Here is a 25,108-nt window from a genome sequence, read left to right as displayed (position 1 = left end):
AAATGTCTTTATGTGATTTAATGACAGGTGTCACAGTATTGAGTAGATTCAAATGACTTGTAAGTGCTGATCAGGAAAATGTGATCTCTCTGCCCAAGGGAGATGAAAACTGAGTAATGGCCATTAGCTTTTCCAGTGAAAGGTTATTTGAAATATTGCCATGGATGCAGTTTCTATTAAAAAATGAGGGATTTTTTTGGTTACAACATGTGGAGCCATTCAGAAAGAACTTATATAAATGTAATAAGTAAATAGATTTGGGTTTATCTTGTCATTCGAAAGTCATCAGTACTGAATTAAGCCACAGCATGGCAGAGCACACATTCTCAGTAGAAACTGGTAACAGCCTTTTAATAATTATTTTGAGGATCTTAATGTATGCACTTATCATTACTCTGCACATTAAAGTTAACCACTGAAGTCTGGGTGTTTTTGGTGTTTGTTTTATCAATTTTATGCCGTTATAATGTATTCTACTATTTTAATTCCATTAGTTTAGTTGAAAACTAAACAAGTACTATTCCCCCTTCATCCTTTCTGTCTCTTTCACTTTATAAACCATTTTTTGTTTGTTTGTTTTTGTTTTGGTCTTTCATAGACCCTGCTGGAAACAACTACTAGCCTTCTAAACCAAGATCTCCATTGGTCGTTGTGTAACCTGAGAGCTTCGGTCACCAGAGGACTGAATCCCAAGCAGGATTACTGCTCTATATGTTTGCAGCAGTACAAAAGACGCCAAGAAATGGCTGATGAAATTATTGTCTTTAGGTAAGAGAGGGAAGGAAATGTTACACATATGATGTGTGTACATGTATGGTTTACCAGGCAGGAACACACATGGATACACAGCCCCAGTCAATCATTCTAGCAGTGAACAAAACAAGGCAAAGTTCCTGCCATCATAGACTTTACGCTCTGCATGGGGGTCGGGAGGAGTGGGTGTTAGGGTGGTCAGGCACTAAATAAATACGAAGTAATAAGAGCTATAAAGAAAATAAAACACAGGGTAAGGGGATGGAAGGATGACATGTTCGGTGTGAGAGTGCTATTTTAAGACACCATAACGAGGGAAAACATCTCTAAGGAAGTGACATTTGAGCAGAATGAGAAAGGTAGGAGTGAAGCTTCAGAATATATCTTAAGGGTAGAGCTAACGTGCTGATGTATTAGATGTGGAGTGTGAGGGGAAAAAAGTCTTTGGCCTGAGCAACTGGACGAACATGGTGCCCTGTCGAAGATGAGGAAGAACAGGTATGAGGAACTGGGGAAATCAAGTTTTGTCTTGGAGATGTTAGGTTTGAGACTGCTATTAGACATCCAATTAGGGATGTCAGGTAGACAGTTACTCTAGTCAGAAACCTGGAGACATGTCCTTGAAATATAAATTTATAAACCATCAACATTTAAATGATGTTTAAAGCCACAGTGCGAAGAGAGAAGAAATCTAGTGCAAAAGGGAAAGGTTTGATCTCAGGAGCAAAGACAGCTCATTCAGAATATGTGAATAGAGGCGATGTAAGATGGACTCTGGAGCCAGACTTCTTGAGTTCACATCCTGACTCTGCCACTTACCAGCTGTGAGACTTTGGACCAGTTATTTAATCTCTTTACATCATAGTTTCCTCATCTGTAAATTGAGATAATAACGGTACCTACTTCCTAGGATTCTGTGAAGATTATATGAGATAATTTACATAAGACACTTGTAACTCTACAGATGTAGAGTAAGCCCTATATAAGTGTTAGCTCTTATTATTGTAATACAGGAAGATTGGTAGATTTGGTGGTTGGAAGAGGAAATAGTTGTCATCACACAAAGAGCCTATTCAGACAACAAATATTTATTGAGCCTCTACTGTATGCCAGGTACTGTTCAAGGGGATAGGGTAAGGCATGAACAAAACAAAGGGTCTGCTCTCATGGAGGTGACATTCTAGGGGCAGGGACAGACAAACAAATGAGTAAAATGCCAGATAGTGACTACTATGGAAAAAGATAAAGCATGTTAAATGAGATACAGAGTGTTTGAGGGAGAAGATATTTTATAGAGAGTGGTCACTGTTAAGGTGACTTATCAACAGACAGTTTAAAAATTAATTAATAAAAGTGCAATTAGTAATTCCTGTGAATAAAATAAAACATGGCATAGAGGAAAGAGAATGTTGGGTGCTCCTAATTTATAAAGAGTAGTTGCGGAAAGTCTCACTATGTAAGGGACGTTTGAGCAGAAACTTAAATGAAGTGGCCATATAGTATCAGGGGGAGAGTGCCCCAGGCAGAGGACGAGTGCAGAAACCCTGAGGCAGGAGCATTCTTGGCATCCTTGAGGAGTGTGAGGGAGTAGGCTAGTGTTGCCTGAGCAGGATGAAGGAAAGGGACAGTGATGAGATGACTTCATAGGAGGAGCAGAGGCCAAATCATGTAGGAACTGGGTCATTATAAAGAGTTAAACTTTTACTCTGAGAAGAGAAGCCATTGGATGGTTTTGAGGACAGGGTTGACATGAGCTGACCTTTGTCTTAAGGATCACTTTGACTGCTGTGTTGAGAATGGACTACAGAAGGTCAAGGGTGAAAGTAGAATGCCCAGTTAGGCTGTTGCAGCAATCCAAGTGAGAGATGGCCCTAGATGATAGTAATGAAGTAAGAAGTGGTAGGATTCTGGATGTATTCTGAAGGTGGAACTGGTAAGATTTGTTTATAGATTGGATGTGAGGTTTGAAAGGAGAGATAGTCAAGGATGACTCCAAAGCTTTTGGCCTGAGAAACTGTAGAATGTTGTTGCCACTTATTGAGATGTGGAAGGTTGGATGAGAGGATGCGGTGGGGGTGGAGTTGGGTGGAAATCAAGAATTTGGTTTCAGGCATCTTAAATTTAAGATGCCTATTAGATATCCAAAGTACAGTTCTTGAAGAGACAAATAGATGGGGTTTAGGAGAGAAGTCTGGGCTGAAGGTATAAATTTGGCAGTCATCAGCATGTAGGTGGTATTTTAAAGCTATGGAACTGGAAGTAATCACTAAAGGAGCAAAAGTGGCTATAGAAAGAAGCGTACAGAAGAGAAAGACTACAGGAGAGAAAGATTATAGAAAAAGAAAGAGTAGAGAAGAGAAAGACTAAAGAAGAGAAAAAGATTGACTTCTGAGGTAGTCCACCATTTCAGGTTGGAGAAATGAGGAGGAATTGGTAAAGATGACTAAGAGTAACACTCAACACTCACTTCTAGGAGGCTCATTTGGTAACTTAGTGTAATCAATAGGGAATTTCTTCATAGGAATAGTGTAAGAATTTACTATCATACTGACATTTTTATAAATACTTAATCAAATCACAATTCTGGCCTTGAATTTGATGAGGCAGACCACTCATGTTATTATTAAGCTGCTTATATAATTAGGATTTTCCTCAATTGACTTTTTTTCAGACTGTCTAAAATATTTCATAGTTTGAGAAATGAACAGAAGTTCAACTCATCTCCCAGGTGGCCTGTAGTCAGAGAACTGTGATTCTGTTCCTACTCACAACTTAAGTATACAAATATATGAGTCTGGATTTTAGAAAAAGAGAAGGCGGCAGCAAGTCAACTCCCTTTCTTGTTTCTTAATCTCTACAACCAGCAGTGCATTCCAGCTTATTGAAATCTTTATCACTTTATAAATATACTCTAACATAGACGATGTTTATGGATTTTGACAATGAAAAGTACAAATTGATTGCCTTCGTTTTGCAGCTGTGGCCATTTGTATCACTCATTCTGCCTGCAAAACAAAGAATGCACCATCGAAATTGAGGGACAAACAAGATGGACATGCTACAAATGCCGCTCAAGTAACAAAGTAGGAAAATTAAGTGAAAATTCATCAGAAATTAAAAAGGGAAGGATAACCCCTTCACAGGTAAGATTTGTTTTCATGGCAAGATGGAGATGGTCTTTTCTTACCAACATCTTTTAGGCCTGGCCTCATATTTTTCAGGTCCTATAGGCCTCAACAAATTTACCTGATGGGTATCCAGTGCATGCTGTCTTCTGTTCAGTCCTATGTAGTGTTTGAAGAGCCTCTCCTCTCTGCCCAGCACTGGAAAACAGGGATTTGAGAGCAACAAAAAGACATTTTCTGCCTTTAAAGAGCTTAAGATCTAGTTAACAGTGAGGATGTAAACACATGAGCCGAAGATCCTTTGACCAAGTAAGAGGTCAGCCAAGTACAAATGCCACAGGACTGATGAGTACCTGTATGCTGAAGAGTGCAGCGTTCTCACTTTTTTTATTAAATGTATGCAAATTTTTGTATATTTGTAAGTAAATCCGTTTTTTCCCCTAGGGATAGGGTGCGGAGCTTCTTCAGATTCTTTTTTTTTTTTTTTTTTGAGGAAGGTTGGCCCTCAGCTAACATCTGTTGCCAGTCTTCCTCCTTTTTTCCTTTTTCCCCCCAAAGCCCCAGTGGATAGTTGTGTGTCATAGTTGTACATCCTTCTGGTTGCTCTGTGTGGGACGCCTGCCACAGCACAGCTTGATAAACGGTGCGTAGGTCCACGCCCAGGATCCGAACCGGTGAACCCCGGGCCGCCGAAGGGCAACGTGCAAGCTCAACCGCTATACCACTGGGCCAGCCCCGAGTTCTGATTTTTAAGTAGGGCTGATGGACAAGGTACATACATACACATGTGCTCTCTGTGTGGTTTTTCTCAGCTGGGTAACTGTCTTCAAAGAGCTTGATGCAATAGTGTTCACTGAGAAATTTTCTTTGCCTTTGGAGTCTGACTAATAGACTAGATATAATTTTTGTTCATTTTACAGCCTTTTTTTCTTAAGCAGACAGTGGAGCAGAATTTGAACTCTACTGCTTAATAGCTTTTGGGAGAATAGAACTTGACAACATGAGGGGCTCACTATGGAGGAGGAGCAGTTATTAGGGCTGTGACTTGATCATTTGCTTTTCTCAATTTGCTTCCTCTTCAAAGTGAGAAGTAGTGTCACATTTACTGTTTCCTGCTCCTTGCTCTATGCCACCCTATCCTGTCGTCAGCCTTCACATGACACAGTGAAAAGTTGGACCTGTTGCTTTTCTCTCTGTTTCATCAGCTTTTAGTGTTATATCAGAAGCAGACCCAGGAAAAAACCCTTGACCTAGCTTCTCCCAGATAACAGTTTGGAATTTCTACACTCCAGTGGTAGGCATTCATTTGTATATTCACCCAGTATATATGGAACAGTGCGCCAGTCACTGTGCTATGTCCTGGGGATATAATCGTAGACAAGACACTTGTTTTGTGGAGTTCACGATCAATGAAATTATAAACAGATTTTGAATAAGTGTTCTCAAGTTCTTTCTGACACCAAATCGTAGTATCTTTTCCAACACCAATTCTGACACCAGTTCTCTCAATTCTCTGGACACCAGCTGGGTGTCCAGCAGTTGAATTCAATTCTGACACTAACTACCAGGAGTTAGCATCAGACTCCACAAGTTTAAGGATTCATTCCCATAAGACTGCCCTCACTTCAGACACTGGTCACAAGTGGGGTGCTCAGGTTACCCACACTTCTGTCTGACTTGGCAAATTCAGGGGTCTTCATGATCCACGCCCCCCCCCAGTTAGATAATTCACTAGAACAGCTCATAGAACTTGGGAAAATACTTTATGTTTACCAGTTTATTATAAAGGATACAACTCAGGAATAGCTAAATGGAAGAAATGACTAGGGCAAGTTATGAGGGGAAGAGGGTGCATGGAGCCTCTGTGCCCTCTCCCAGTGTACCATCTTCCCAGTACGTCAATGTGTTCACCAACCCAGAAGCTCCTTGAACCTCATCATTTAGGGGGTTTTTATGGGGTTTCATTATGTCGTCATGGTTGATTAAATCATTGCCCATTAGTGATTGACTCAATTTCTAGCCCTCCTCCCCTCTCCAAAGGTTCAGGGGTGGGGGGCAGGACAGGAGAGGGTAGAACTGAAAGTTCCAACGCTCTAATCGTGCCTTGATCTTTCTGGTGACCAGTGGCCATCCTGAAGCTATCTAGGGGTCCCCAGACATCAGTCATCTTATTAGCATACAAAAGGCACTCATCACTCAGGAGATTCCAAGAGTTTTAGGAATTATGTGACAGGAACCAGGGACTAAGACCAAATATATATATTTTTATTATACCACAAGTACTTATAGATGAACTGTACTGTAAGAGCAGATAATAAGTAGACCTAATCTAGACACGGGAGATCATGGAAGGCTTCCTCGAAGTGCCATGTTAGCTGCCCCTGAAGGAAAAAAAGAAGTAAGCTAGATAAAGTTTAAGTGCAAGGGTAGGTAGGAGAAGGAGTATTCCAGGGAGAGGGAACAATATATAGAACAAACGTACAGTATCTTTGCTGTGAAGCAGAAATGAGCATGAAACTAGATGTTGAGCATGATTGGATGTAGAGGGTGAGAGAGAGTGGTATGAGATGAGGCTAGTGAGGTAAACAGGGGCCATATTAATTATTTTGATGTTTGTACTAAAGAAATAGGAAAGAGGTTGAAGGGTTTCAATATGATCTGATCCAGAAAAGTATTTTTAAAGGAACACTCTAACTGCAGTGCAGAAAATGAGTTGAAAGGGAAGAAAGAATGGATGTAGGGAGACCAAGAATATTGAAGTAATTTAGAGATACCAGTTAGACACTACTATACTGGTAGAAGTTGAGATGGAAAAAAGAGTACATATTTGAGATGTGTTTGAGATAGGCACAAACATCAAAATAATTAATGGTCCCTGCTTACTTTACTAGCCTCATCTCATACCTCTCTCTTTCACCTTCTAGATCCAATCATGCTCAACTTCTAGTTCTGTACTCTTTTCTGCTTCACAGCAAAGATACTATATTTGAGAGGTAGAATTATCAGGACATGGTGATAAATAAATTTGTTGGATGGGGTAGGTAAGACAGAGGAAAGAGTCAAAGATAGCATCCAGCTTTCTTACTTGAACAAACCCAATGGATGGTGGGACCATTTACTGAGATAGAAAGCAATAAACAAAGAATGGATTTGGGAGTAAGATAGAGAATTCATTGTTGGAGTTAGAGATGTCTGCAGGACATGCAGGTAAAGATGTTCAGTATGCTTTCCAGATTACAAATTTTATTAACTAGTCATCCAAAACATTTCCTTGTTTGCATTTAGGGAAGGAAAGACAGGTCCTGTGATTTCCAGCATCTTTCCAAGCTGAATCCAAGTGCAGATGGGGGAACCTTTACTTCTGCAAATACTTAAGGCATTACATCTTGGGGGCACTTCAGCTTTTTTCCTCTTTCAGTTATATCCTATTCATAAACAGTTTGTGATTACATGCATGTTATTGCCTGATGTTACCAATTAGATTTTTTTCTTTCTTCCCAAATAATCCTCAGAGGCTAAAATAGATTCTTTTTCTTTTTATAAAATATAATTGTGTGTTATGTATATGTAATTTTGTATTTTTATACATAATTTACAAACAGTAAAATTCACCTTCTCTGAGTTTTGACAATCCTCTACAATCAAGATATAAAGCAGTATTATCAACACTCTCAAAAGTCTCCCTTATCTTTTTCTAGTCAACCTCTCCCCCCACCCTCAACCTCTGGCAACCACTGATCCATTTTGAGTTTATTTTTAATAGGATGCAAGATAGGATTGAGGTTCATTCTTTTGCATGTGGATTTCCATTGAATTGCTTTTGTACCTTAGTCAAAAATCAATTGACTATGTATTTGTGGGTCTATTTCTACACTTTCTGTTCTATTCCATTGATCTATATATCTGTCCTTTCTCCAATTCTGTAACTTTATGGTAAATCTGGATATCAGGTAGTATGAGTCCCTCAACTTTGTTCTTTCTAACATTTGGCTATTCTATTTCCTTTGCTTCTCCATATAAACTTTAAAGTCAGCTTGTCAGTTTCTACAAAATATTATACTAGGATTTTATTGGGATTATGTTGAATCTATAGATCAATTTGGGGGAAGTTGACATCTTAACAGTCTTGAGTCTTCCAATCTATTAACATGATATGTCTGCCAATTTAGTTAGATCTTCTTTAATTTATTTCATCAGTGTTTTGTAGTTTTTGGCGTATAAATCTTGTACGTGTTGTAAGATTTATTTCTAAGTATTTAATGACTTTTGACGCTATTGTATATTTTACTGTTTTATGTTTCAGTTTCTAATTCTTCATTGCTAGAATATGGAAATGCAATTTATTTTTGTATACTGATCTTGTATCTAGTGACCAGTGACCTTACTAAGCTTACTTATTAGTGCTAGGACTTTTTTGTAGATTCTTTGGTATTTTCTACATAGATAATCATAACATATGCAGGTAAAGACTGTTTTATTTTTTCCTTTCTAATCTTATACCTTTTATTTCTTTTTCTTGCCTTATTGCATTGGTCTCCAGCACAATATTGAATAAGAATGGTGAGAATAGATATTCTTATGTTGTTAACTGATCTTAGGGGGGAAGAGTTCAATTTTTCGTCATTAAGTATAATGTTAACTGTAGGCTTTTTGTGTGTAACTTTTACAGTATCATGTTTAGGAAGTTCTCTTTTATTCCACGTTTTGCTGAGAATTTTTTCATCAATTCATATTAAATTTTGAAGCCATTTATACTACATTGGTTATCCTGTTCCCACATCCCCGCACCTGATACAGTGAAGAAAGTCAATGATCTGTTTCATTGACTTTCCTCCTGGCTTCTCTCAGAGCATCTAGAAAAGGGAAATTATTTTGAAATTGCATCTACGTGTCAAAGGCAGCTTTATTTCTGAGGCTCTCCCATTCTGCAGGGCAGGTGAGATGGCTCAACCTTTTTATTGTTTAGGAAACTCCAGTAAGATTACTGATCAGATCCTCTTGAAAATCTGTTTAATGCTTCCAAATAATGTTATACAAGCTAGTATGAGAACTATTTTGGATTTCTTAAATTTCCCTCTAGCTGTCTGTCTCCCTTGAGTTTTCTTACATAAGGTACTGTGAAAAGATCTAGTGGGCTGGTAACATAAGAAGGAAAGAGGAAATGAAATTTGTCAAATATATGTTTTAGATGTGTTTATGCTAATCTTTACAAGAACTTTATGAGGGCGATATGTTCCCTATTTTACAGCTGAAGGAACTGTATGTAGCTTAGAGAAGGAGGGCCAGTATTTGAACTCAAATTTGTAGGACCATCATCACCCTCAGTTTTAGCATTCTGGCTTTATCGAAACCTGGTAAAGCTGATTTTTAAAATACATTCATACCATGTTGGTGTGCTAATTAATATTTCTTACCATGTGGGAGCCATTCCCATTTTTAATTATATGAAAATTTTAAATGAAAATACCAATTCTTTATATGATGGTTTTTATTAAACTTTATTTCACAAAAATTCTACTTTGCTCTCTTAATTTCCTTTGAAAATCTATCCGCCCTGGTTATTAAGTTCCTAGCCAGTGCATGGATGGTAACAGAGGTGAGGACCCCTGTGACTCTGAAATCAAGCTGAGACTGCCTGCCAGTCAGCTTCCACCTATTGCTCTCTATCCCAGAAGATACTGAATGCATTTGAAGCTTCCCACTGCCTGTCTAACATGATCCTTCTAGCAAATAGCTTTTTGTTTCATTCTTTTCCAAGACTTGTGATAACTGACTTTTACTTCTTCAAGTTCCGACTCCAGCTTAACAGGGTGCAACAGTTATCCTGAAAACTGTGGTTTTGGTGGATAAAGTCTTTCTTCTTGTCACTCCTTGTCTCATTTCTGTCTTTCACAACTGGTCAATATATATAAACAATAATTCTGACATATTAGTTCTTCCCAACAGGTTTGCATAGACATGATGGGAGTTATTCCCTTAGAAAGCCTGCTTTCTTCTGGAATGAGCACTTTTATTCTTTACAAGCAGGAAAAGTGACTCAAATTTCTTTCTTTCCTTATCTCCTCTCCTCTGTTCAGGCTTACCACAGCTCAATCTAAAATGTTTAGGTCCACAGGATAGACCTCGCGAATCTATCTGATTCTCTGTTTTCCTTTACATATTACCCACAGGTGAAATACATTGGGGAAGCTAATTTCAACTGAAGTACTCATCATTCTATTATATTTTCTCAACAAATGTTATTCTAATATAATATAATAATTTGTTTCATCTTTGATTATTCCTTTATTAAATTTATAGTAATAATCATCTTCATTGGCACTGATTAGCATTAGAAGAAATTAACTTGCTATTCATTTTAAAAATAATAATTGTTGGTCAACAGGCAACATGATATAAATTCAAAGAAACATAATTGAAGATTTATTAGATTTTAGTTTTAACAATATTGACAGGGCTTAGAGTTCTTGAGCGCTCGTAATAAGCTAACACATTATTATGTACCAGAAACATTCAAGTTGTTATTCCTTTTAAAACTTCAGAAAACGAGAGCATTTAGAGACTCCCTTAGTTTTATAATGTATTGCTCAATATCTTTTCATATTTGGATAAATCATCCCTTATCAGTAGAGAGCCAGATTCATAGGTCAAATATCAGATTTTTTGTTTTTTCAATAAGAGGTAAATATCTGAAGAGGAAGGGGACTGAAAATAAACAGTGCAGCTGCCTACTCGTTCTTTAATAATCACAAGGAGAGAATTAAATGAAATCAGCTGATATTTTCCCTGGTACTTGGAGTCGATTTTATTTCTTGGTTTTTAGAGTTGTCTAAGAAAATGTTCTATCTTTGGGGGTAAATTTATAAATAACGTCAGAGGAAAGTATTTACAACTTCCAAGAAATTATTCAGTAAAGGACATTTATTTATGTGCACTGGTCGTAATTTTCTGTTAACCATTGTGCGTTACTTATATAGTGGATTCCCACTATAAATTGGAGATTTGGTTTACATGCTATTTAATGAAATAGGAACACTGATATAAATGCCCTGTTTTCATTTGTCCATTTTTAAAGAGTATTAGCTTCCTATTATAAATATGTTAGATTCAAATTAAAGGCTAAAAAATGAGATTTCAGTTTTTGGTGATAGCAGCATTTCTCAAAAGAATATCTTCTAAATTAAACTTACAAATTAAATGAAGATTAATATATCTCAGAAGTGCAGAGAGATGATAAATGATCCTAATATAAATGAATCTTTTTGAGGAGACTTTTGTCCATTTTTCAGTAATCTTGTTATTAAACTCTAGTATTAAGTGATTCATTACTTCAGCCAATATTTAATGTATCTACTTTGGGCCAAACACTATTTTTGGTACTAAGTATACATTAGTGAACAAAAAAACATAGTTCCCACCATCATGTAGCTTACCATCTAGTAAGAGAGCTAGACAATAGTTAAGTACACAAACAATATATCAAATATATAATTTCAAGTTGTGATAGGTATGTAAGTGCTATAAGGGGAAGAATGTTATGGGAAGAACAACATGAGGGGAAACCTACTTTGGATTTTGTGGTCAGGGAATATCTATCTGAGAGATGGTGTTTAAGCTAAGATATGAAGGGTAAGAAGGTACCAGCCATGGGAAGAACATTCCAAGCAAGAGAAAACAGCAGGGACAAAGGAACTCAGGAGGGGATGACTTGTTCAAGGAACTAGAAAACGGTCAGTGGCTAGAACATGGTGACTAAAGGGGAACATGGAGAGGAATGAGATTGAAGAGGCAGGCAGGGCCAGATCCTGAATAGCCTGTAAGACTCTGGTAGAGAGTTTTGTTTTTATTCTTAAAGTAAGAATAAGGAGGGTTTAAAACAAGGGGACTGATGTGGTCCATTGACCGTGTGGAAAATGGATAGACAGCCGCATCTCTGTTACCAGCCCAATGTTCACCTCTTTGCCAGAACAGTTAAACAATCAGATTCTTGAAGTTCTATAAATTTGTGCACTTCCCTTTGATCCAGAAAAGGCTTGTGTCCAAGAAACCAAAGGATGACACTAGTACTGAGAAAGTGTTTCCAGCCTTTATGTAGAACTAAAGCTTTGGTGGAAGTATGGGCAAAGGACATAAAAAAATTCTGTTGTCCAATTAAATGTGAAAAAATGTTCAACTTTACCAGTGATCAAAGAAATACAGGTTAAAACAGCATTATGATGCCTTTTTTTTTTTACTTATTAAACTGACAAAATGTTTTAAATACTAAACTGACATGCATTAAAAAATACATATGCATTTACATTCATAAGAATGTGAGGAGACAGACACTTTTATGCACTAGTAGTAGGAATGCATATTTGTACAAGTCCACAATCCCTTATCCAAATTCCTTTGGCCAAATGTTTCAGAATTCAGATTTTTTTTTATTTTAGAAAGGTAATACAGGTACTTCCGTTTCTGACAGAATGCAATTAGAGTTTCTTAGGGGAGAAAATGGACAAAATAAACAAAACAGTAGTTCTCAAGACATTGGACCTCAAGCAGTGAAGAAGAGTGACCCCTGAGAGACAAGAAACAAATTATGTAAACCCTAGGATCACCCCCAAATTACTGTCCTGAGAAAGTTTCCAAGCCACGATGCAAGGAGGGGGAACGAAGACAAGGCTTATCAGTCTCTTTGAGTTGAGAAGACAGAGCTGGGAGTCCAGGGAAGGCAAGGTGGCTAGAGTTCACAGGACAGAGTATTGGACAGGAGAGAGCCACATAGAGAGAGCTCCAGAGATCTGCAGAAGGCAACTTCGAGTATTAAGTTGAATAATGACTCACTCAGGTGTGGGAGGACACTACTCAAAGTCAGAAAAAGAACCACCCAAAAGGATTAGAGGTAGCAGTGCCCCACATTCACATAGAGCCAGGAATGGTGCCAGCCTGGAAAGCTTCATAATTCACAGGGCAGTATTGAGAGTACTAAGTAAGTTCTTGACCTCAGTACTGGGAGAAAGGTTAACCCTAGACTAACTGCTGCTTTGATCCCACCTAACAAAGCTTAAAAAAGCAAAACCTAACAAGGTCAAATTATTTCCAAGTATTTTAATCACATCCCAGAACAAAGCTCAAGAATGTGTTAAAGATTACAAAAATATCTAACCCAACAAGGTAAAAAGTCACAGTGTCTGGCGTTTGATCAAAAATTATCAGGCATGCAAGAAAGCAGGAAAATACAAATCGTAAAGAGGAAGAAAAAAATCAGCTATAATGACATTCTGGAAAAGGCAAAACTATGGAGACGGTAAAAAGATCAGTGGTTGCCAGGGGCTGGGTGGTGGGGGAGGGATGAATAAATGAACACAGAGGATTTTTAGGGCAGTGAAAGTACTCTGTATGATACTACAGTGGTGGATATATGTCATTATACATTTGTCCATACCCATAGAATGTGCAATGCCAAGAGTGAACCCTAAGGACTTTGGGTGATAATGATGTGTCAATGTAATGTGTCATCAGTTGTGACAAATGTACCACTCTGGTGGAAGATGTTGATAATAGGAGAGGCTGTGCATGCGTGGGAGCATGAGATATATGCAGTATCTTTGTACCTTCATCTCAATTTTGCTGTGAACCTAAAACTGCTCTAAAAAAATAGTCTTTTAAAAAAAATCAATCCATTGAAACAGACTCAGAAATGGCACAGATGATAAAATTAGTAGATAAGAACATTAAAACAGTTATTATAATTGTATTACGTATGTTCAAGAATCTAGAGGAAAGACTGAATGCGTTAAATAGAGATATGGAAGTTATAAAGAGGCAGTAGAACATCTAGAGATTAGAACTACGATGTCTGAAGTGAATAACACACTGGATGAGATTAACAGCATAATAGACATTGCAGAAGAAACAATTAGTGAACTTGAATATATAGCAATAGAAACTATCCCAAATCAAACATAGAAAAAAGACTGAAAAGAAATCAATAAAGCATCAGTGAACTATGAAACTACTTCAAAATGTATGTGTAATTGGAGTCCTGGAAGCAGTATAGGTGGGGATAGTACAGAAAAAGTATTTGAAGAAATGTGATACAGAGTTCCAATTCCAATAATGGCGGGTAGCCTGTATTGGACAACCCTTCTGCCAATAGCAATTATAAGCTCTAGACAAAATAGGAAAAAACAGTGTTTAGAGAGCAACCAGAAGCAGGCAGAAACTGTAGGGAACATAAACCTTGAAAGAAGGGAAGCAAACCAGGGAAGCTCTACATTTAACCAGCTTTTCTCTTCGGGCACTTCTCACTTTGCCTTGATGTACTGAGGGAAAAGAGGTTAAACAAATAGTAGCATTATTACTGGGATGAAGAAACAGGTCAAAGATCAAGACTACCAAAGCAGCTAGCTGTAAATGAGGGGGGAAATCTCAGAAAGAAGGGAGGAGGGAGCCCCAAATTCTTTTTATAGGTTTCTGAATTGCACATACATGGACAATGCTTCTGAGAAACTGAGCAGAAAGCAGCATCAGGAGGACTAACGAACTGAGCTGAGATTTCAGCCACTGCATAGTGTTGAGTTTTGAGTGCAAGTTCTGCCAAGTTAAAAGGATTGATAAACACCTCAAGTTTTTTATTGAAACTGCAGAAGGGCCGTGCTTTAGGACCGATGGCTGCCCCAAGACTAAGGGCAAAAGCAAAATAAATCCTCTCTAACAAAGCCAAAGCCTAAATAGGGTCAATAGGAAGAAGAAGGAAAATGTAACCTAAAATCAAGAGAAAAAGCATCAGTTGAAGCAGACCTGTGGATGACCCAGATGTTGGAATTGGCAGTCAAGGACTTTAAAATAGAAATTATAAATATGTTAACGATTTAGAGGAAAAAATCAACAGAATGATTGAACACATGGGGAACTCTCAGCAGATAAATAGAAACTGTAAAATAAAACCACGTATAAATTCTAGAGCTAACAAACATCTAAAATTAAAATCTCATTAGATATCATAGCATTTTTAACACTGAGACAAATATCAGTAAATTTGAAGATAGTTCAATAGAAAGAATCCTAAGTGAAGCACAGAGACTAAAAGTATTGAAAATAAGTGAAGAGACCTCTCAGTGACCTGTGAAACAATATCAAGAAGTCTAGCATGAATATCATTGGAATTCCGGATAGCGAGGAGAGAGAGAGAAGTGGTGGTGGGGTGACCTCATAATGTCTGAAATTTTCCCATATTTGGTAAAAAACATCAACCCATATGTCTGAAAAGCTTGGCAAACCCCTAGCAGGTTAAATACAAGGAAAACCACACTCAGACACATCATAGTCATAGTGAAACTGCTGAAACCAAAGAAAAGAGGAAATCTTAAAAGCAACCAAAGATAAGACAATAATAAGAATGATGGCTGACTTCTCATTAAAAAGAAAAGGAAGCCAGAAGATAAAATGTTATCTTCATAGTGCTAAAAGAAAACTAATATGGCGCGTGTATTGTATATTATATAACATTCCCAGTGGGGTTAGGGCAGCAACCCATTATCAAAGGCTTTTGTGGGATAAATAAAGACTGTAAATGGCCTTTAGTTCAGGTCAGGTTTTGCTACCAGATGCCTTTGGGTGCCAAAAGTTTTTAAAAAGAAATCCTTTTGTTTTCAGAGCATTTTGGATTTCAGAAATATAGGGAAAGAGTTTGTGGATTTCAGAAATATAGGGAAAGAGTTTGTGGATCCATCCAAAGAGAAAAATTGGCAATGTGTTATTTTTTAATAATAAAAAAAAATTGAAAACAAACTAAATGTCCCAATAGCCTCCCAAAAGTTGGTTAAATTAGTAACAGTGTACCTATACACTGAATGGACTGCTTAATAGCCATGAAATATTGTATTGTGGAAGAATATTGATATGGTGAAATAAAAATTCTCAACATGTAACGTGAAAGATCACAAAACAGTGTGATTCCAAATGTTAATAGTTATTGCTGTGTGGTTAAATTGTGATTTTTATTTGCTTTGTTTTGCTCTTTTGTATTTTCTAAATTTCCATTAGTGAACACGATTCCTTTGTAATCAGAAAAATCATGGCTTGTTTAAACAAAAAAGGAAGGTGATAAGGAAGGTTTTCCTGTTGCTGTTAAACTGCAGATCAGATTGCTTCTCCAAGTCAGGGATCATTTTATTAACAAAGATCGCAAAAGTTCAGCATTACTGAACTAAGGCCATAGCTTAATATGCCATCCATATCCCCTGAACCAGTGTCTGCTCACCTGGATTTAAAGTATCTCTTTTAAGCTGCATTGCCTGAGGCATTTCCAGAAGGAATCCTGTTAAATGAAAAAATAAGACCTTTCACGAGCGATGCTGTACCGTTTCTGTTGCCACTTCAAACGCTCTCTGACTTAATCTCCAGAGAACAGCTTTCTCAGATAAATTGTCCAGCACCACATCTAGTTCTTGGCTTGTTTTTAAAAGTCTGCAGATTCTTTCATAAGGTCATTTTTTTTTTTAAGCTTAAGTATCTACTTTGCTTTGAAAATCTTTTCTCCCTTTTCAAAAAGAGCATACCAGAAGTTAAAATTGGATCATGTTTAGCAAGCTACATCATACATCTGGAGTGAGTTCCAGAGTATTAATGTCATGGTATGCTAGAGCAAAGACTGTCAAGTCTAATTTTTGCAGACCTGCTGAAACTGAAAAGACAGTCTGTACAGCCAGGAGTTTTGATCCCTGAGCTGAGGTATGTTTTCTAAAGTTATTCTGAAAGTCAGAGAGGAAAGGCAAAAAAGCCTCAGTGTGGTCCTATTTGAAGAGTTTGATGCCGCAGTGACAGGAAATGTCTTTATTATGTATACTGTAGGCTTTTAGGATTAGACTGTTAGAACTGGTAGAGGCTGTAGAGCTTGGGCCCTATTGCTCACCCAGTACTTACACCTCTTCTGTCATTCTAGAGAGATCGTATCTAGTATCTATTGAACTATTTGTAATAATGGTTATGTTCTTCCTTATCAATTTATAAGTTGATATTGTGATTTCATATTTAGTCTCGGTGTACTTAATATTTGCTAGAATTCACTATTGAAACCGTGTGGACCTAGAGTTTTCTTTGCAGGAAGATTTGATAAATTCAATTTCTTTAATAAATATAGGGCTATTCATATTTTCTGTTTCGTCTTGGGTCCATTTTTATAAGTTGTTTTTTTAAGGAATGTGTCCTTTTCATTTAATTTGTCAAATTTGTTGGCATAAAAGTGTTCATAATAGTCTCTTATCATCTTTTAAATGTCTATAGATAAGTGGCATGTAGTAATAAATCCTCTTTCATTGCTGATATTGGGGGTTTATATTCTCTTTTTCTTGATCAATCTAAATAGCAGTTTATCAATTTTGTTGATACTTTCAAGGAATCAACCTTTGGTTTTGTTAATTTTCTGTATTATTTGATTTCTGTTACATTGATTTCTGCTCCTTATTATTTCTTTCCTTCTGTTTAGTTTGGTTTTACTTTGAACTTTTTCTAGCTTAAATTGGAAGCCTAGGTCCTTCATTTTAAACCTTTCTTATTTTCCAATATAGCATAAAAAGCTATAAATCTCTTCCTCTAAGCACTGTTTTAGCTGCATCCTACAAATTTCTTTAAATGATTTATTGATTTATAACTGATATAAATTGTACATATATAAAGTACATGAATTTGTATATATCCGTAAATCTGTCACCACAATCAAGATACTGACTTAATCTGTCACCACCAAAAATTTACTCAGTTCCTCCCTTCTGTTCCCTGGAAACCACTGATTGGCTTTCTGTTACAATAGATAAATTAAATATTGTAGAATTTTAGATAAATGGAACCATAAGGTACGTAGGGGTTTTTGGTCTTGCTTCTTTCACTCAGCATGATTATTTGAGATTCGTCCATATTGTTGTATCAAGAGTTCCATTTCTTCTTTCTGCTACGTATTGTTTCATTTTAGGGATATACCATAATTTGTTTATGATTTCACCTGTTGATATACTTTTGGATTTTTCTAGTTCCTGGCTGTTACAGATAAAACTGTTACAAAGATTTGTGTACAAGTCTTTGATGGACATATACTTTCATTTCTCTTGGGTAAATGCCTTTGGAATGGAATGGCTGACTCATATGGCAAATGTATGCTATCATCTTAAGAAACTGCCAAACTGCTTTCCAAAGTGGTTATATCATTTTACTCTCCTACCAGCAGTATTTGCAAGTTCCAGTTCCTCCACATCCTTGATATAGTTGGTCTTTTTAGTTTTGGCTGTTCTAATAGGTGTGTATCTCATTGTGTTTTTAATTTGCATTTTGTGAATGACTAATGATGTTGAGCATCTTTTCATGTGCTTATTGGCCATCTGTATATCTTTGAAGAAATGTCTCTTCAAGTCCTTTGCTCATTTTTTAAGTGAGTTGTTTATCTTTTTGTTGTTGAGTTTTAAGAGTTCTCTGTATGTTCTGGATATTAATCTCTTATCAGATATGTCATTTGCAAATATTTTCTTCCATTCTGTGAGTTGCCTTTTTACTCTGTTTGTAGTGTCTTTTGGTGCACAGAAGTTTTTAATTTTGATGAAGTCAAATTTGTCTATTTTTTGTTATTGTTGCTTATACAACTTTGGTGTCATATCCAAGAAATCACTGCTAAATCCAGTGTCATGAAACTTTTCCCGTATGTTTTCTTCTAAGAGTTTTATAGTTTTAGCTGTTGCATTTTAGGTCTTTTATTGATTTTGAGTTAGTTTTTGTATATGGTGTAAGGTAAAGGTCTAACTTTGTTCTTTTGCATATGGATATCCAGTTTCCCCAGCACCGTTTGTTTAAAAGACTGTCCTTTCCCCATTGAATGGTCTTGACACCCTTGTCAAAAATCATTTGACCATATATGTGAGGATTTATTTCTTGTCTCTGTATTCTGTTCCATTGGTCTGTATGTCTGTCTTTATGCCAGTAGCACATTGTTTTGATTACTGTAGCTTTGTAGTAAGTTTAGATATTAGGAAGTGTAAGACCTCCAACTTTGGTCTCTTTTAAGATTGATTTGGCTACTTAGGGTCCCTTGAGGTTTCATATGAATTTTAGGATGGATTTTTCTATTTCTGCAAAAAATGCCACTGGGATTTTGATAAGGATTGCATTGAATGTATAGATTACTTTGGGTAGTAGGGACATCTTAACAATGTTAAGTCTTCTAATCTATGAACACAAAATGTTTTTCTTTTTATCTTTGTCTTTAATTTCTTTCAGCAACATTTTATAGTTTTCAGTGTACAAGTCTTTTGCTTCCTTGGTTGAGTTTATTCCTAAGTATTTTGTTCTTTTTAATGCTATGGTAAATGGAATTGTTCTCTTAATTTCCTTTTTGGATTGTTCATTGTTAGTGTATAGAAACAGAACTGATTTTTGGGTATTGATTTTGTATCCTGCTACTTTGCTTAATTCATTTATTAGTTCTAGCAGTTATTTTTGTGGAATCTTTAGTTTTCTATGTATAAGATCATATCATCTGCAAACAGATAATTTTACTTTTTCCTTTCTAATTTGAATACCTTTTATTTCTTTTTCTTGCCTAATTGCTCAGGCTAGAACTTCCAATACTGTGCTGAATAGAACTGGTGAAAGCAGTCATTCTTGTCTTGTTTCTGACCTTAGAGGAAAAGCTTTCAGTCTTTGTCTTTCACCATTGAGTATGATGTTAGCTGTGGGTTTTTTTATATATGGCCTTTATTATGTTGACATAGTTTCTTTCTAATCCTAGTTGGAGTGTTTTTATCGTGAAAAGGTGTTGAATTTCTGTGTCAAATGAGATGATCATATAGGTTTTTTCCCTTAATTCTATTAATGTGGCATATATTTATTGATTTGTGAATGTTGAACCATCCTTGGTATAAGTCCCACTTGATCATAGTGTATGATCATGTTGGCCTGTAATTTTCTTTTCTTGTAGTGTCCTTATCTGGCTTCGCTGATAAGCATTACCTTATCTGGTAATGCTGACCTCCTAAAATGAGTTTGGAAGTATTCCCTCTTCTTCAATTTTTTGGAAGAGTTTGAGAAGGATTGGTGTTAATTCTTCTTTAAATGTTTGGTAGGATTCACCAATGAAACTGTCTGGTCTTGAGCTTTTCTTTGTTGGGAGGTTTTTGGCTACTAAGTCAACTTCTTACTAGTTATTGACCTATTCAGATTTTCTGTTTCTTAGTGATTCAGTCTTGGTAGGTTGTGTGTTTTAGGATCTAATTTCCCTTTGGTTTTTTCTTTCATCCTAAGTTTCTAAATATTTGGGAAATTTTCCAGAGATATTTCTGTTATTGATTTCTAATTTATTTCTGCTGTTATCAGAGAAGCTTCTTTGTATGACTTAAATCCTTTTACGTTTATTGATAATTGTTTTATTGACAGAAAATAGTCTAGGTTGGTAAATGGTCCATATGCACTTGAAAAGAATATGTATTCCATTTTTTGGGTGAGTGTTCTTTAAATGTCCATCTGATCAAGTTAGTTCGTTGCATGGTGTAAGTCTTCTATATGCTTTCTAATTATCTGCCTACTTGTTCTCTCATATATCAAGAGAAAGGTATGGAAATCTCGGGCTATAAAAGCTATTTCTCCTTTCAGTTCTATCAGTTTTTGTTTTATGTACTTTTAAGGTATTAGACGCATAGACCTTTAGGATTGTTATGTCCTCCTGATGAATTGACCTCTTTATTATTAGGAAATGATCTTCCTTAACCCTGGTAATAGTCTTTGCTCCGAAATCTAGTGCTATCATGGTTTATTTTTCCGATCCTTTTGCTCTTAACCTATTTGTGCCTTTATATTTAAAATAAGTTTCTTGCAGGCCACATGTAGTTGGGTCTCGCTCTTTTATCTAATCTGACAATCTCTCCCAACCCCTCAACTATTTCAAATATTTCTGTACCATCAATCTTCTCTTCCTTGAGCTAAACATCCTTTTATTATTGTTTGGCTGGTACTTTTTATAAATCTTCCACTATTATTATCAAACTCTTTTGTGCATGTTTTGCTTAAAAGGGATATTACATCACAAAGGATACTTTGAGTTGGCCTTTGCAAAAAAAGCTGACTATTGCGTATTGTGTCAGTTGATTAACATTGTCAACAAAGATCTATATCTATTTGGTTCCTCACCATTTGGTTAAAACCAACCTGGACCATCTGTTTCACTTTTCTTACCCCAGTCATATTTTTATCTTGGCTAACTGCTGACTTTTGGATCTCCAGAAAGATTTCAAAGGGACTTAACAAAAAAATGTATCATTCCTCTGTTTTATCTCAGTTACACCAATTCTGGTTGAATTATTTTGAGAGTGGATCAAATAAAACTAGACCGTAACTAAAAGAATATTAAAATATTTGCCTTTTTTTTCCAGGTAAAAATGTCTCCATCCTGTCATCCATCCAAAGGAGATCCTGCTGTTAGGAAGGTGAGTGAGTTTTAAAGGCAAAAATCCAGCTTCCTCCTTCAGTGTGTTTATTCTCCTCTGGTGAACAATTTTCTCAAAATGACAATGATTTTTAATCATCTTAATGCTTTCAAGCTTCTTTCTGATTGGAGGCCTTAAGGACGTATCTCCAGACTCCCTGGGTCTTCCAGAGAAGCCAAGTGTGGGCTTGGGCCTAGCATCAGTCTCCTGGCAACTAGGAACTGTCATTGTCCTAGAATTCCCATCCTCTCTACCAGGCAAGCGTCCTAGTATCAGTGAGTGGCAGCAAGTAAAAGATATTCTAAGGAGGAGAGCTATATAGTTTTTCTTAATAATACGCTTTCCCTCCAGATAGCTATGCCTAAAAAAAACTGGCCTGAGATATTAACATTTCAGCACATACCACATGAGAAAGTCCTCAATGAACACTTGTGGGATAGAACTCTTACCCATGTCACTTCAATCCCTGTCTGTAAACTTTGTGGCACAGATAGAGTGTGAGTCTTTCAACTGAGCAGTCCTCGGATGATCTCAAGAGAACCACTAAAATCCTTTTCTTTATCCAGTTGCAACAGTGCAGTTGAAACATGGTAAACAGATTGACATTTTTGCTATGTTTTCTTTTACCATTTTTATTTCTCTGATAGTTGAAGTATACATGGATGTAGGTTTTCTTTCCTTGCCCTTCTTTACAATTTCTTCCAGCATTCATGTCAGCGAAGGACTGTAGAACAAAAATAACAACTTCCTGGCTCTGTTGACTAACAGCAGGTTCTAGCTTCAAAGCAATGTGCCAAAAATGGGTCCCTTTTCTCTGCCTTTAGAATCCTCTGAGACTTTTTCAAAAAAAAGAATAAAAACAAAATAAGTTGTGTGAAAAGCCCTACAACATGCTGCACGTGAAAATCTCTTTCTTCTTGTCAAGACAGCAAAGGCAGGCAAGACTGAGGCAATAATTGTTGCTGGTCAGAACCTTCACACCGTAACAGGAGAAGCTGGAAAGTGCATAAGTGACTTAGTCTCACTCAGTAAAAAAATGAGGACATTGGATTCCAGAGAGAAATTTTTTTGCCTAAGCTCTCAAATCAGCTATGGGACACACGTCTAAAGGAGAAGTTAAAAACATGTGCTTTGGATTCAACCAGACTTGGGTTCAAATATTGACTCTTGTACTTATTTATCTGAATAACCTTGAATAAGTCAGCCTCTCTGTTTCCTCATCTGTAAAATGATGATGCTACCACTCAGAATTGTCCTGAAGATTAAATGAGATACTATTGAAGTGCCCAACACTGTGTTTGACACACATTAAGTACCCAGTAAATTATTGACACATAGGAAGTACTCAGTTGTTATTGAAACTAGTATTAAAACACAAGTCTCCCAACTCCTCATCACATGTCCTTTCACTTTATTATTCTACTTGTAGATTATTATCCATTCAGGAACTGTTTCTTTATACTAGATACTGAGCTAAGAAATGGACTACAGAGATGAAAAATACAGTCCTTCTTCACCAGAACCTCAGTGTTTGGTGGGAAAGGTAGACAGGTAAACTGACAATTACCATACAGCTTGACACATGCCATGGAAGGTGCACAGGGTTGAGCATAGAGGGGAGGCTCTGCTTTGAAATGACTATGCTAATTTAGTACAACTCTTACATTCTTTATAGTAGAGTCCAGTGAAGAAGTTTGAGAAATGTTTAGCTGCTCCCCTACAGCCTCGTTATTAGATTATAATGAAAACAAATCCTGCCATATTTATAGACATTCATTAAATATTCATTTAGAAAATGGTTCATGCAACCTATTTTTTAAATTTTATCATGTCCCAGCTCTCTGTCATTTTAAGTGTCTGACCACTATCAGAGATGTAGCAATGTTGCAGAAGGAGGATTGTGCTACTCTTATAATCAGCATTCCTTTTTTGAGCTCTCATAATACCTTGAACTAGTCCCTGCCAAGATACTTACCTGGCTGTGTTGAAATTGCCTTTTTACTTATATGTATCCTCCATTAGACTATATGCCTCATGTGGGCAGCAAACACATCAGTCTTGTTTACTTCTGTATCCCTAAGTGTAGAACCGAGTAATCACTCAGCTGTTGTGTGAAACAGAGATATATGAGATTCCACAGGGCTTCATAGTTCTTTATGGGAAGTGAGGGAAAAAAAGAAGTTTCTGCCTGGATAACTAGAGAAAAAACAAGTGAAACATCATTGCTGTCCCAGGCTTGTATTCCCAGCATGGTCAGTTCCTTAGTGTTTGAGCTCTGTCAGCAATACCCTGAGTGCGATCAGTGTGAACCTCAGCCCCTGGTTGTTCCTTCCCTGGGGCATGTGTTTTTGTGTGTATATGTCTGTGTGTGCATAGATAAGTACATCTACATATGTATTCTGGTTATCATCCTGGAGCTACAGTCTCTCTTCCCAAAGTTGTGTTGACAGATGGAAACACCACCAGTGTCTGTTGAACACACTGACTACCAAAGTGACATGTGTAAGAAACACAAAGGAGCAGTAGCGTTTTGATTTGAGCCAAAGATTCTCTGTTGACCAATAACTGAAGAAAGTGTTTGGTGACTTTGCTGTCAATATTGGCCCTGCCAATGGCTGGATTCAAGTGCCGAGGAAACGGGTCGTGTTCTGTAGGGCTCTGCGAACTTGGGATAGGTGTCTCGTGTAGAGTCATCTGGCAGATTCCGTGAACATGTATACATAACATCTTTTTGCTACACAAGCGTTTTGTATTTTAGATATTGTTTTAGAAAGCTCTGGATTAGAAATATCATATATAGTATATACAGTTTGTATATAATATTTATCTTATGTATATAAAATTTCTTTTTAATGGGCTCTGACTGATTACTTCAATAATAAAATTGGAAGATATACATGTTTCCCTAAGACTTTTTCAGTGTTTGATCATGGATGACCAGAAATTTAAAAATTAGAAGGCATTTCCCTTAGATAAAAATTGCCATAAAAGTCCATTGCAATAAACTCGCTGGAATAGACGCAATGTGGAGGGGTTGACAGTGTTTGAGGTGGATTAAAGGAGTTTAGAGAGTTAGTTTAAGGCAGCATCAAAAACCACTCAGCTATGATGCATCTCTTCTTGACTACTAGAGAAACTCCAACCAGGAGTTTGTGGGACAAAGTGGGGACTGTTACATGCATAATAACTAGAGAAAGCAGTTTGGTCTTATATCATGATCTCAAAAGCATGGTCACACTCTTTGAGCCATCCTCTGTTTTAGATGACCTTTCTTTGCTGGTATGTTTGCAGAAGCCTGAGGAGCCGGATTCTCTGGCTGAAGAGTATCCTTAGGCTGGTGGAACCCACTGGAAGAGTCTACAGTTGATGTTCTCCTCAGACTGACTTCTTCCAGTTAATGGCAGAGTGGAAAGCCTTTCTGATAGTTCTTAGGGAAAGGAGAGAAGCTTAACTGAAGTTTGGTCATCAGTTAACGAGCATTTTGTTCCAGTCAGTCAATGAGGACAAACAGCTCAGCTAATCTTTCATGAGGCAAAGAGTGGGAATTTGGTGGGTTGTGTCTGGCCTTGTCATAGGTAAACACGGGGGCTGAGTCTTCCCTGAGTCTTTGGGGAGGGGTGGTTTTTAAGCTATTTCCCAAAACAGGGTGGGGAGATTTCCTTAACTGCAGCTGTTTTCCAGGAGCTCAGGGCTCAGGTAAAGTTTAACATGGTCATGGGTCTGACTGCCAGGTTCTTTGCCAAGTTCTTTCCTTATTCCTCTCCATGATTGTGACCTGAAGTC

At 36.9% G+C, this 25,108-nt stretch overlaps 1 protein-coding gene across 2 annotated transcripts in view; it reads left to right on the top strand.

The window, feature by feature from the left end:
- The window catches only part of VPS8 (VPS8 subunit of CORVET complex), a 244,235-nt gene that overhangs the window by 192,436 nt on the left and 26,691 nt on the right, over positions 1-25,108 (top strand). For both annotated transcript variants that reach the window (XM_014783113.2, XM_087439905.1), the window contains exons 43-45: positions 599-768; positions 3,731-3,896; positions 21,272-21,325. In XM_014783113.2, the coding sequence (XP_014638599.1) occupies positions 599-768; positions 3,731-3,896; positions 21,272-21,325 (390 nt within the window). The remainder of the gene's footprint in view (positions 1-598; positions 769-3,730; positions 3,897-21,271; positions 21,326-25,108) is intronic.

Source organism: Ceratotherium simum, chromosome 15 (genome assembly GCF_057802395.1).
Source record: "Ceratotherium simum simum isolate JZ-2026a chromosome 15, ASM5780239v1, whole genome shotgun sequence".
Taxonomy (NCBI): Eukaryota; Metazoa; Chordata; class Mammalia; order Perissodactyla; family Rhinocerotidae; genus Ceratotherium; species Ceratotherium simum.
Note: the sequence above shows the minus strand (reverse complement) of the source record. Positions and strands in the feature narration are given on the sequence as shown.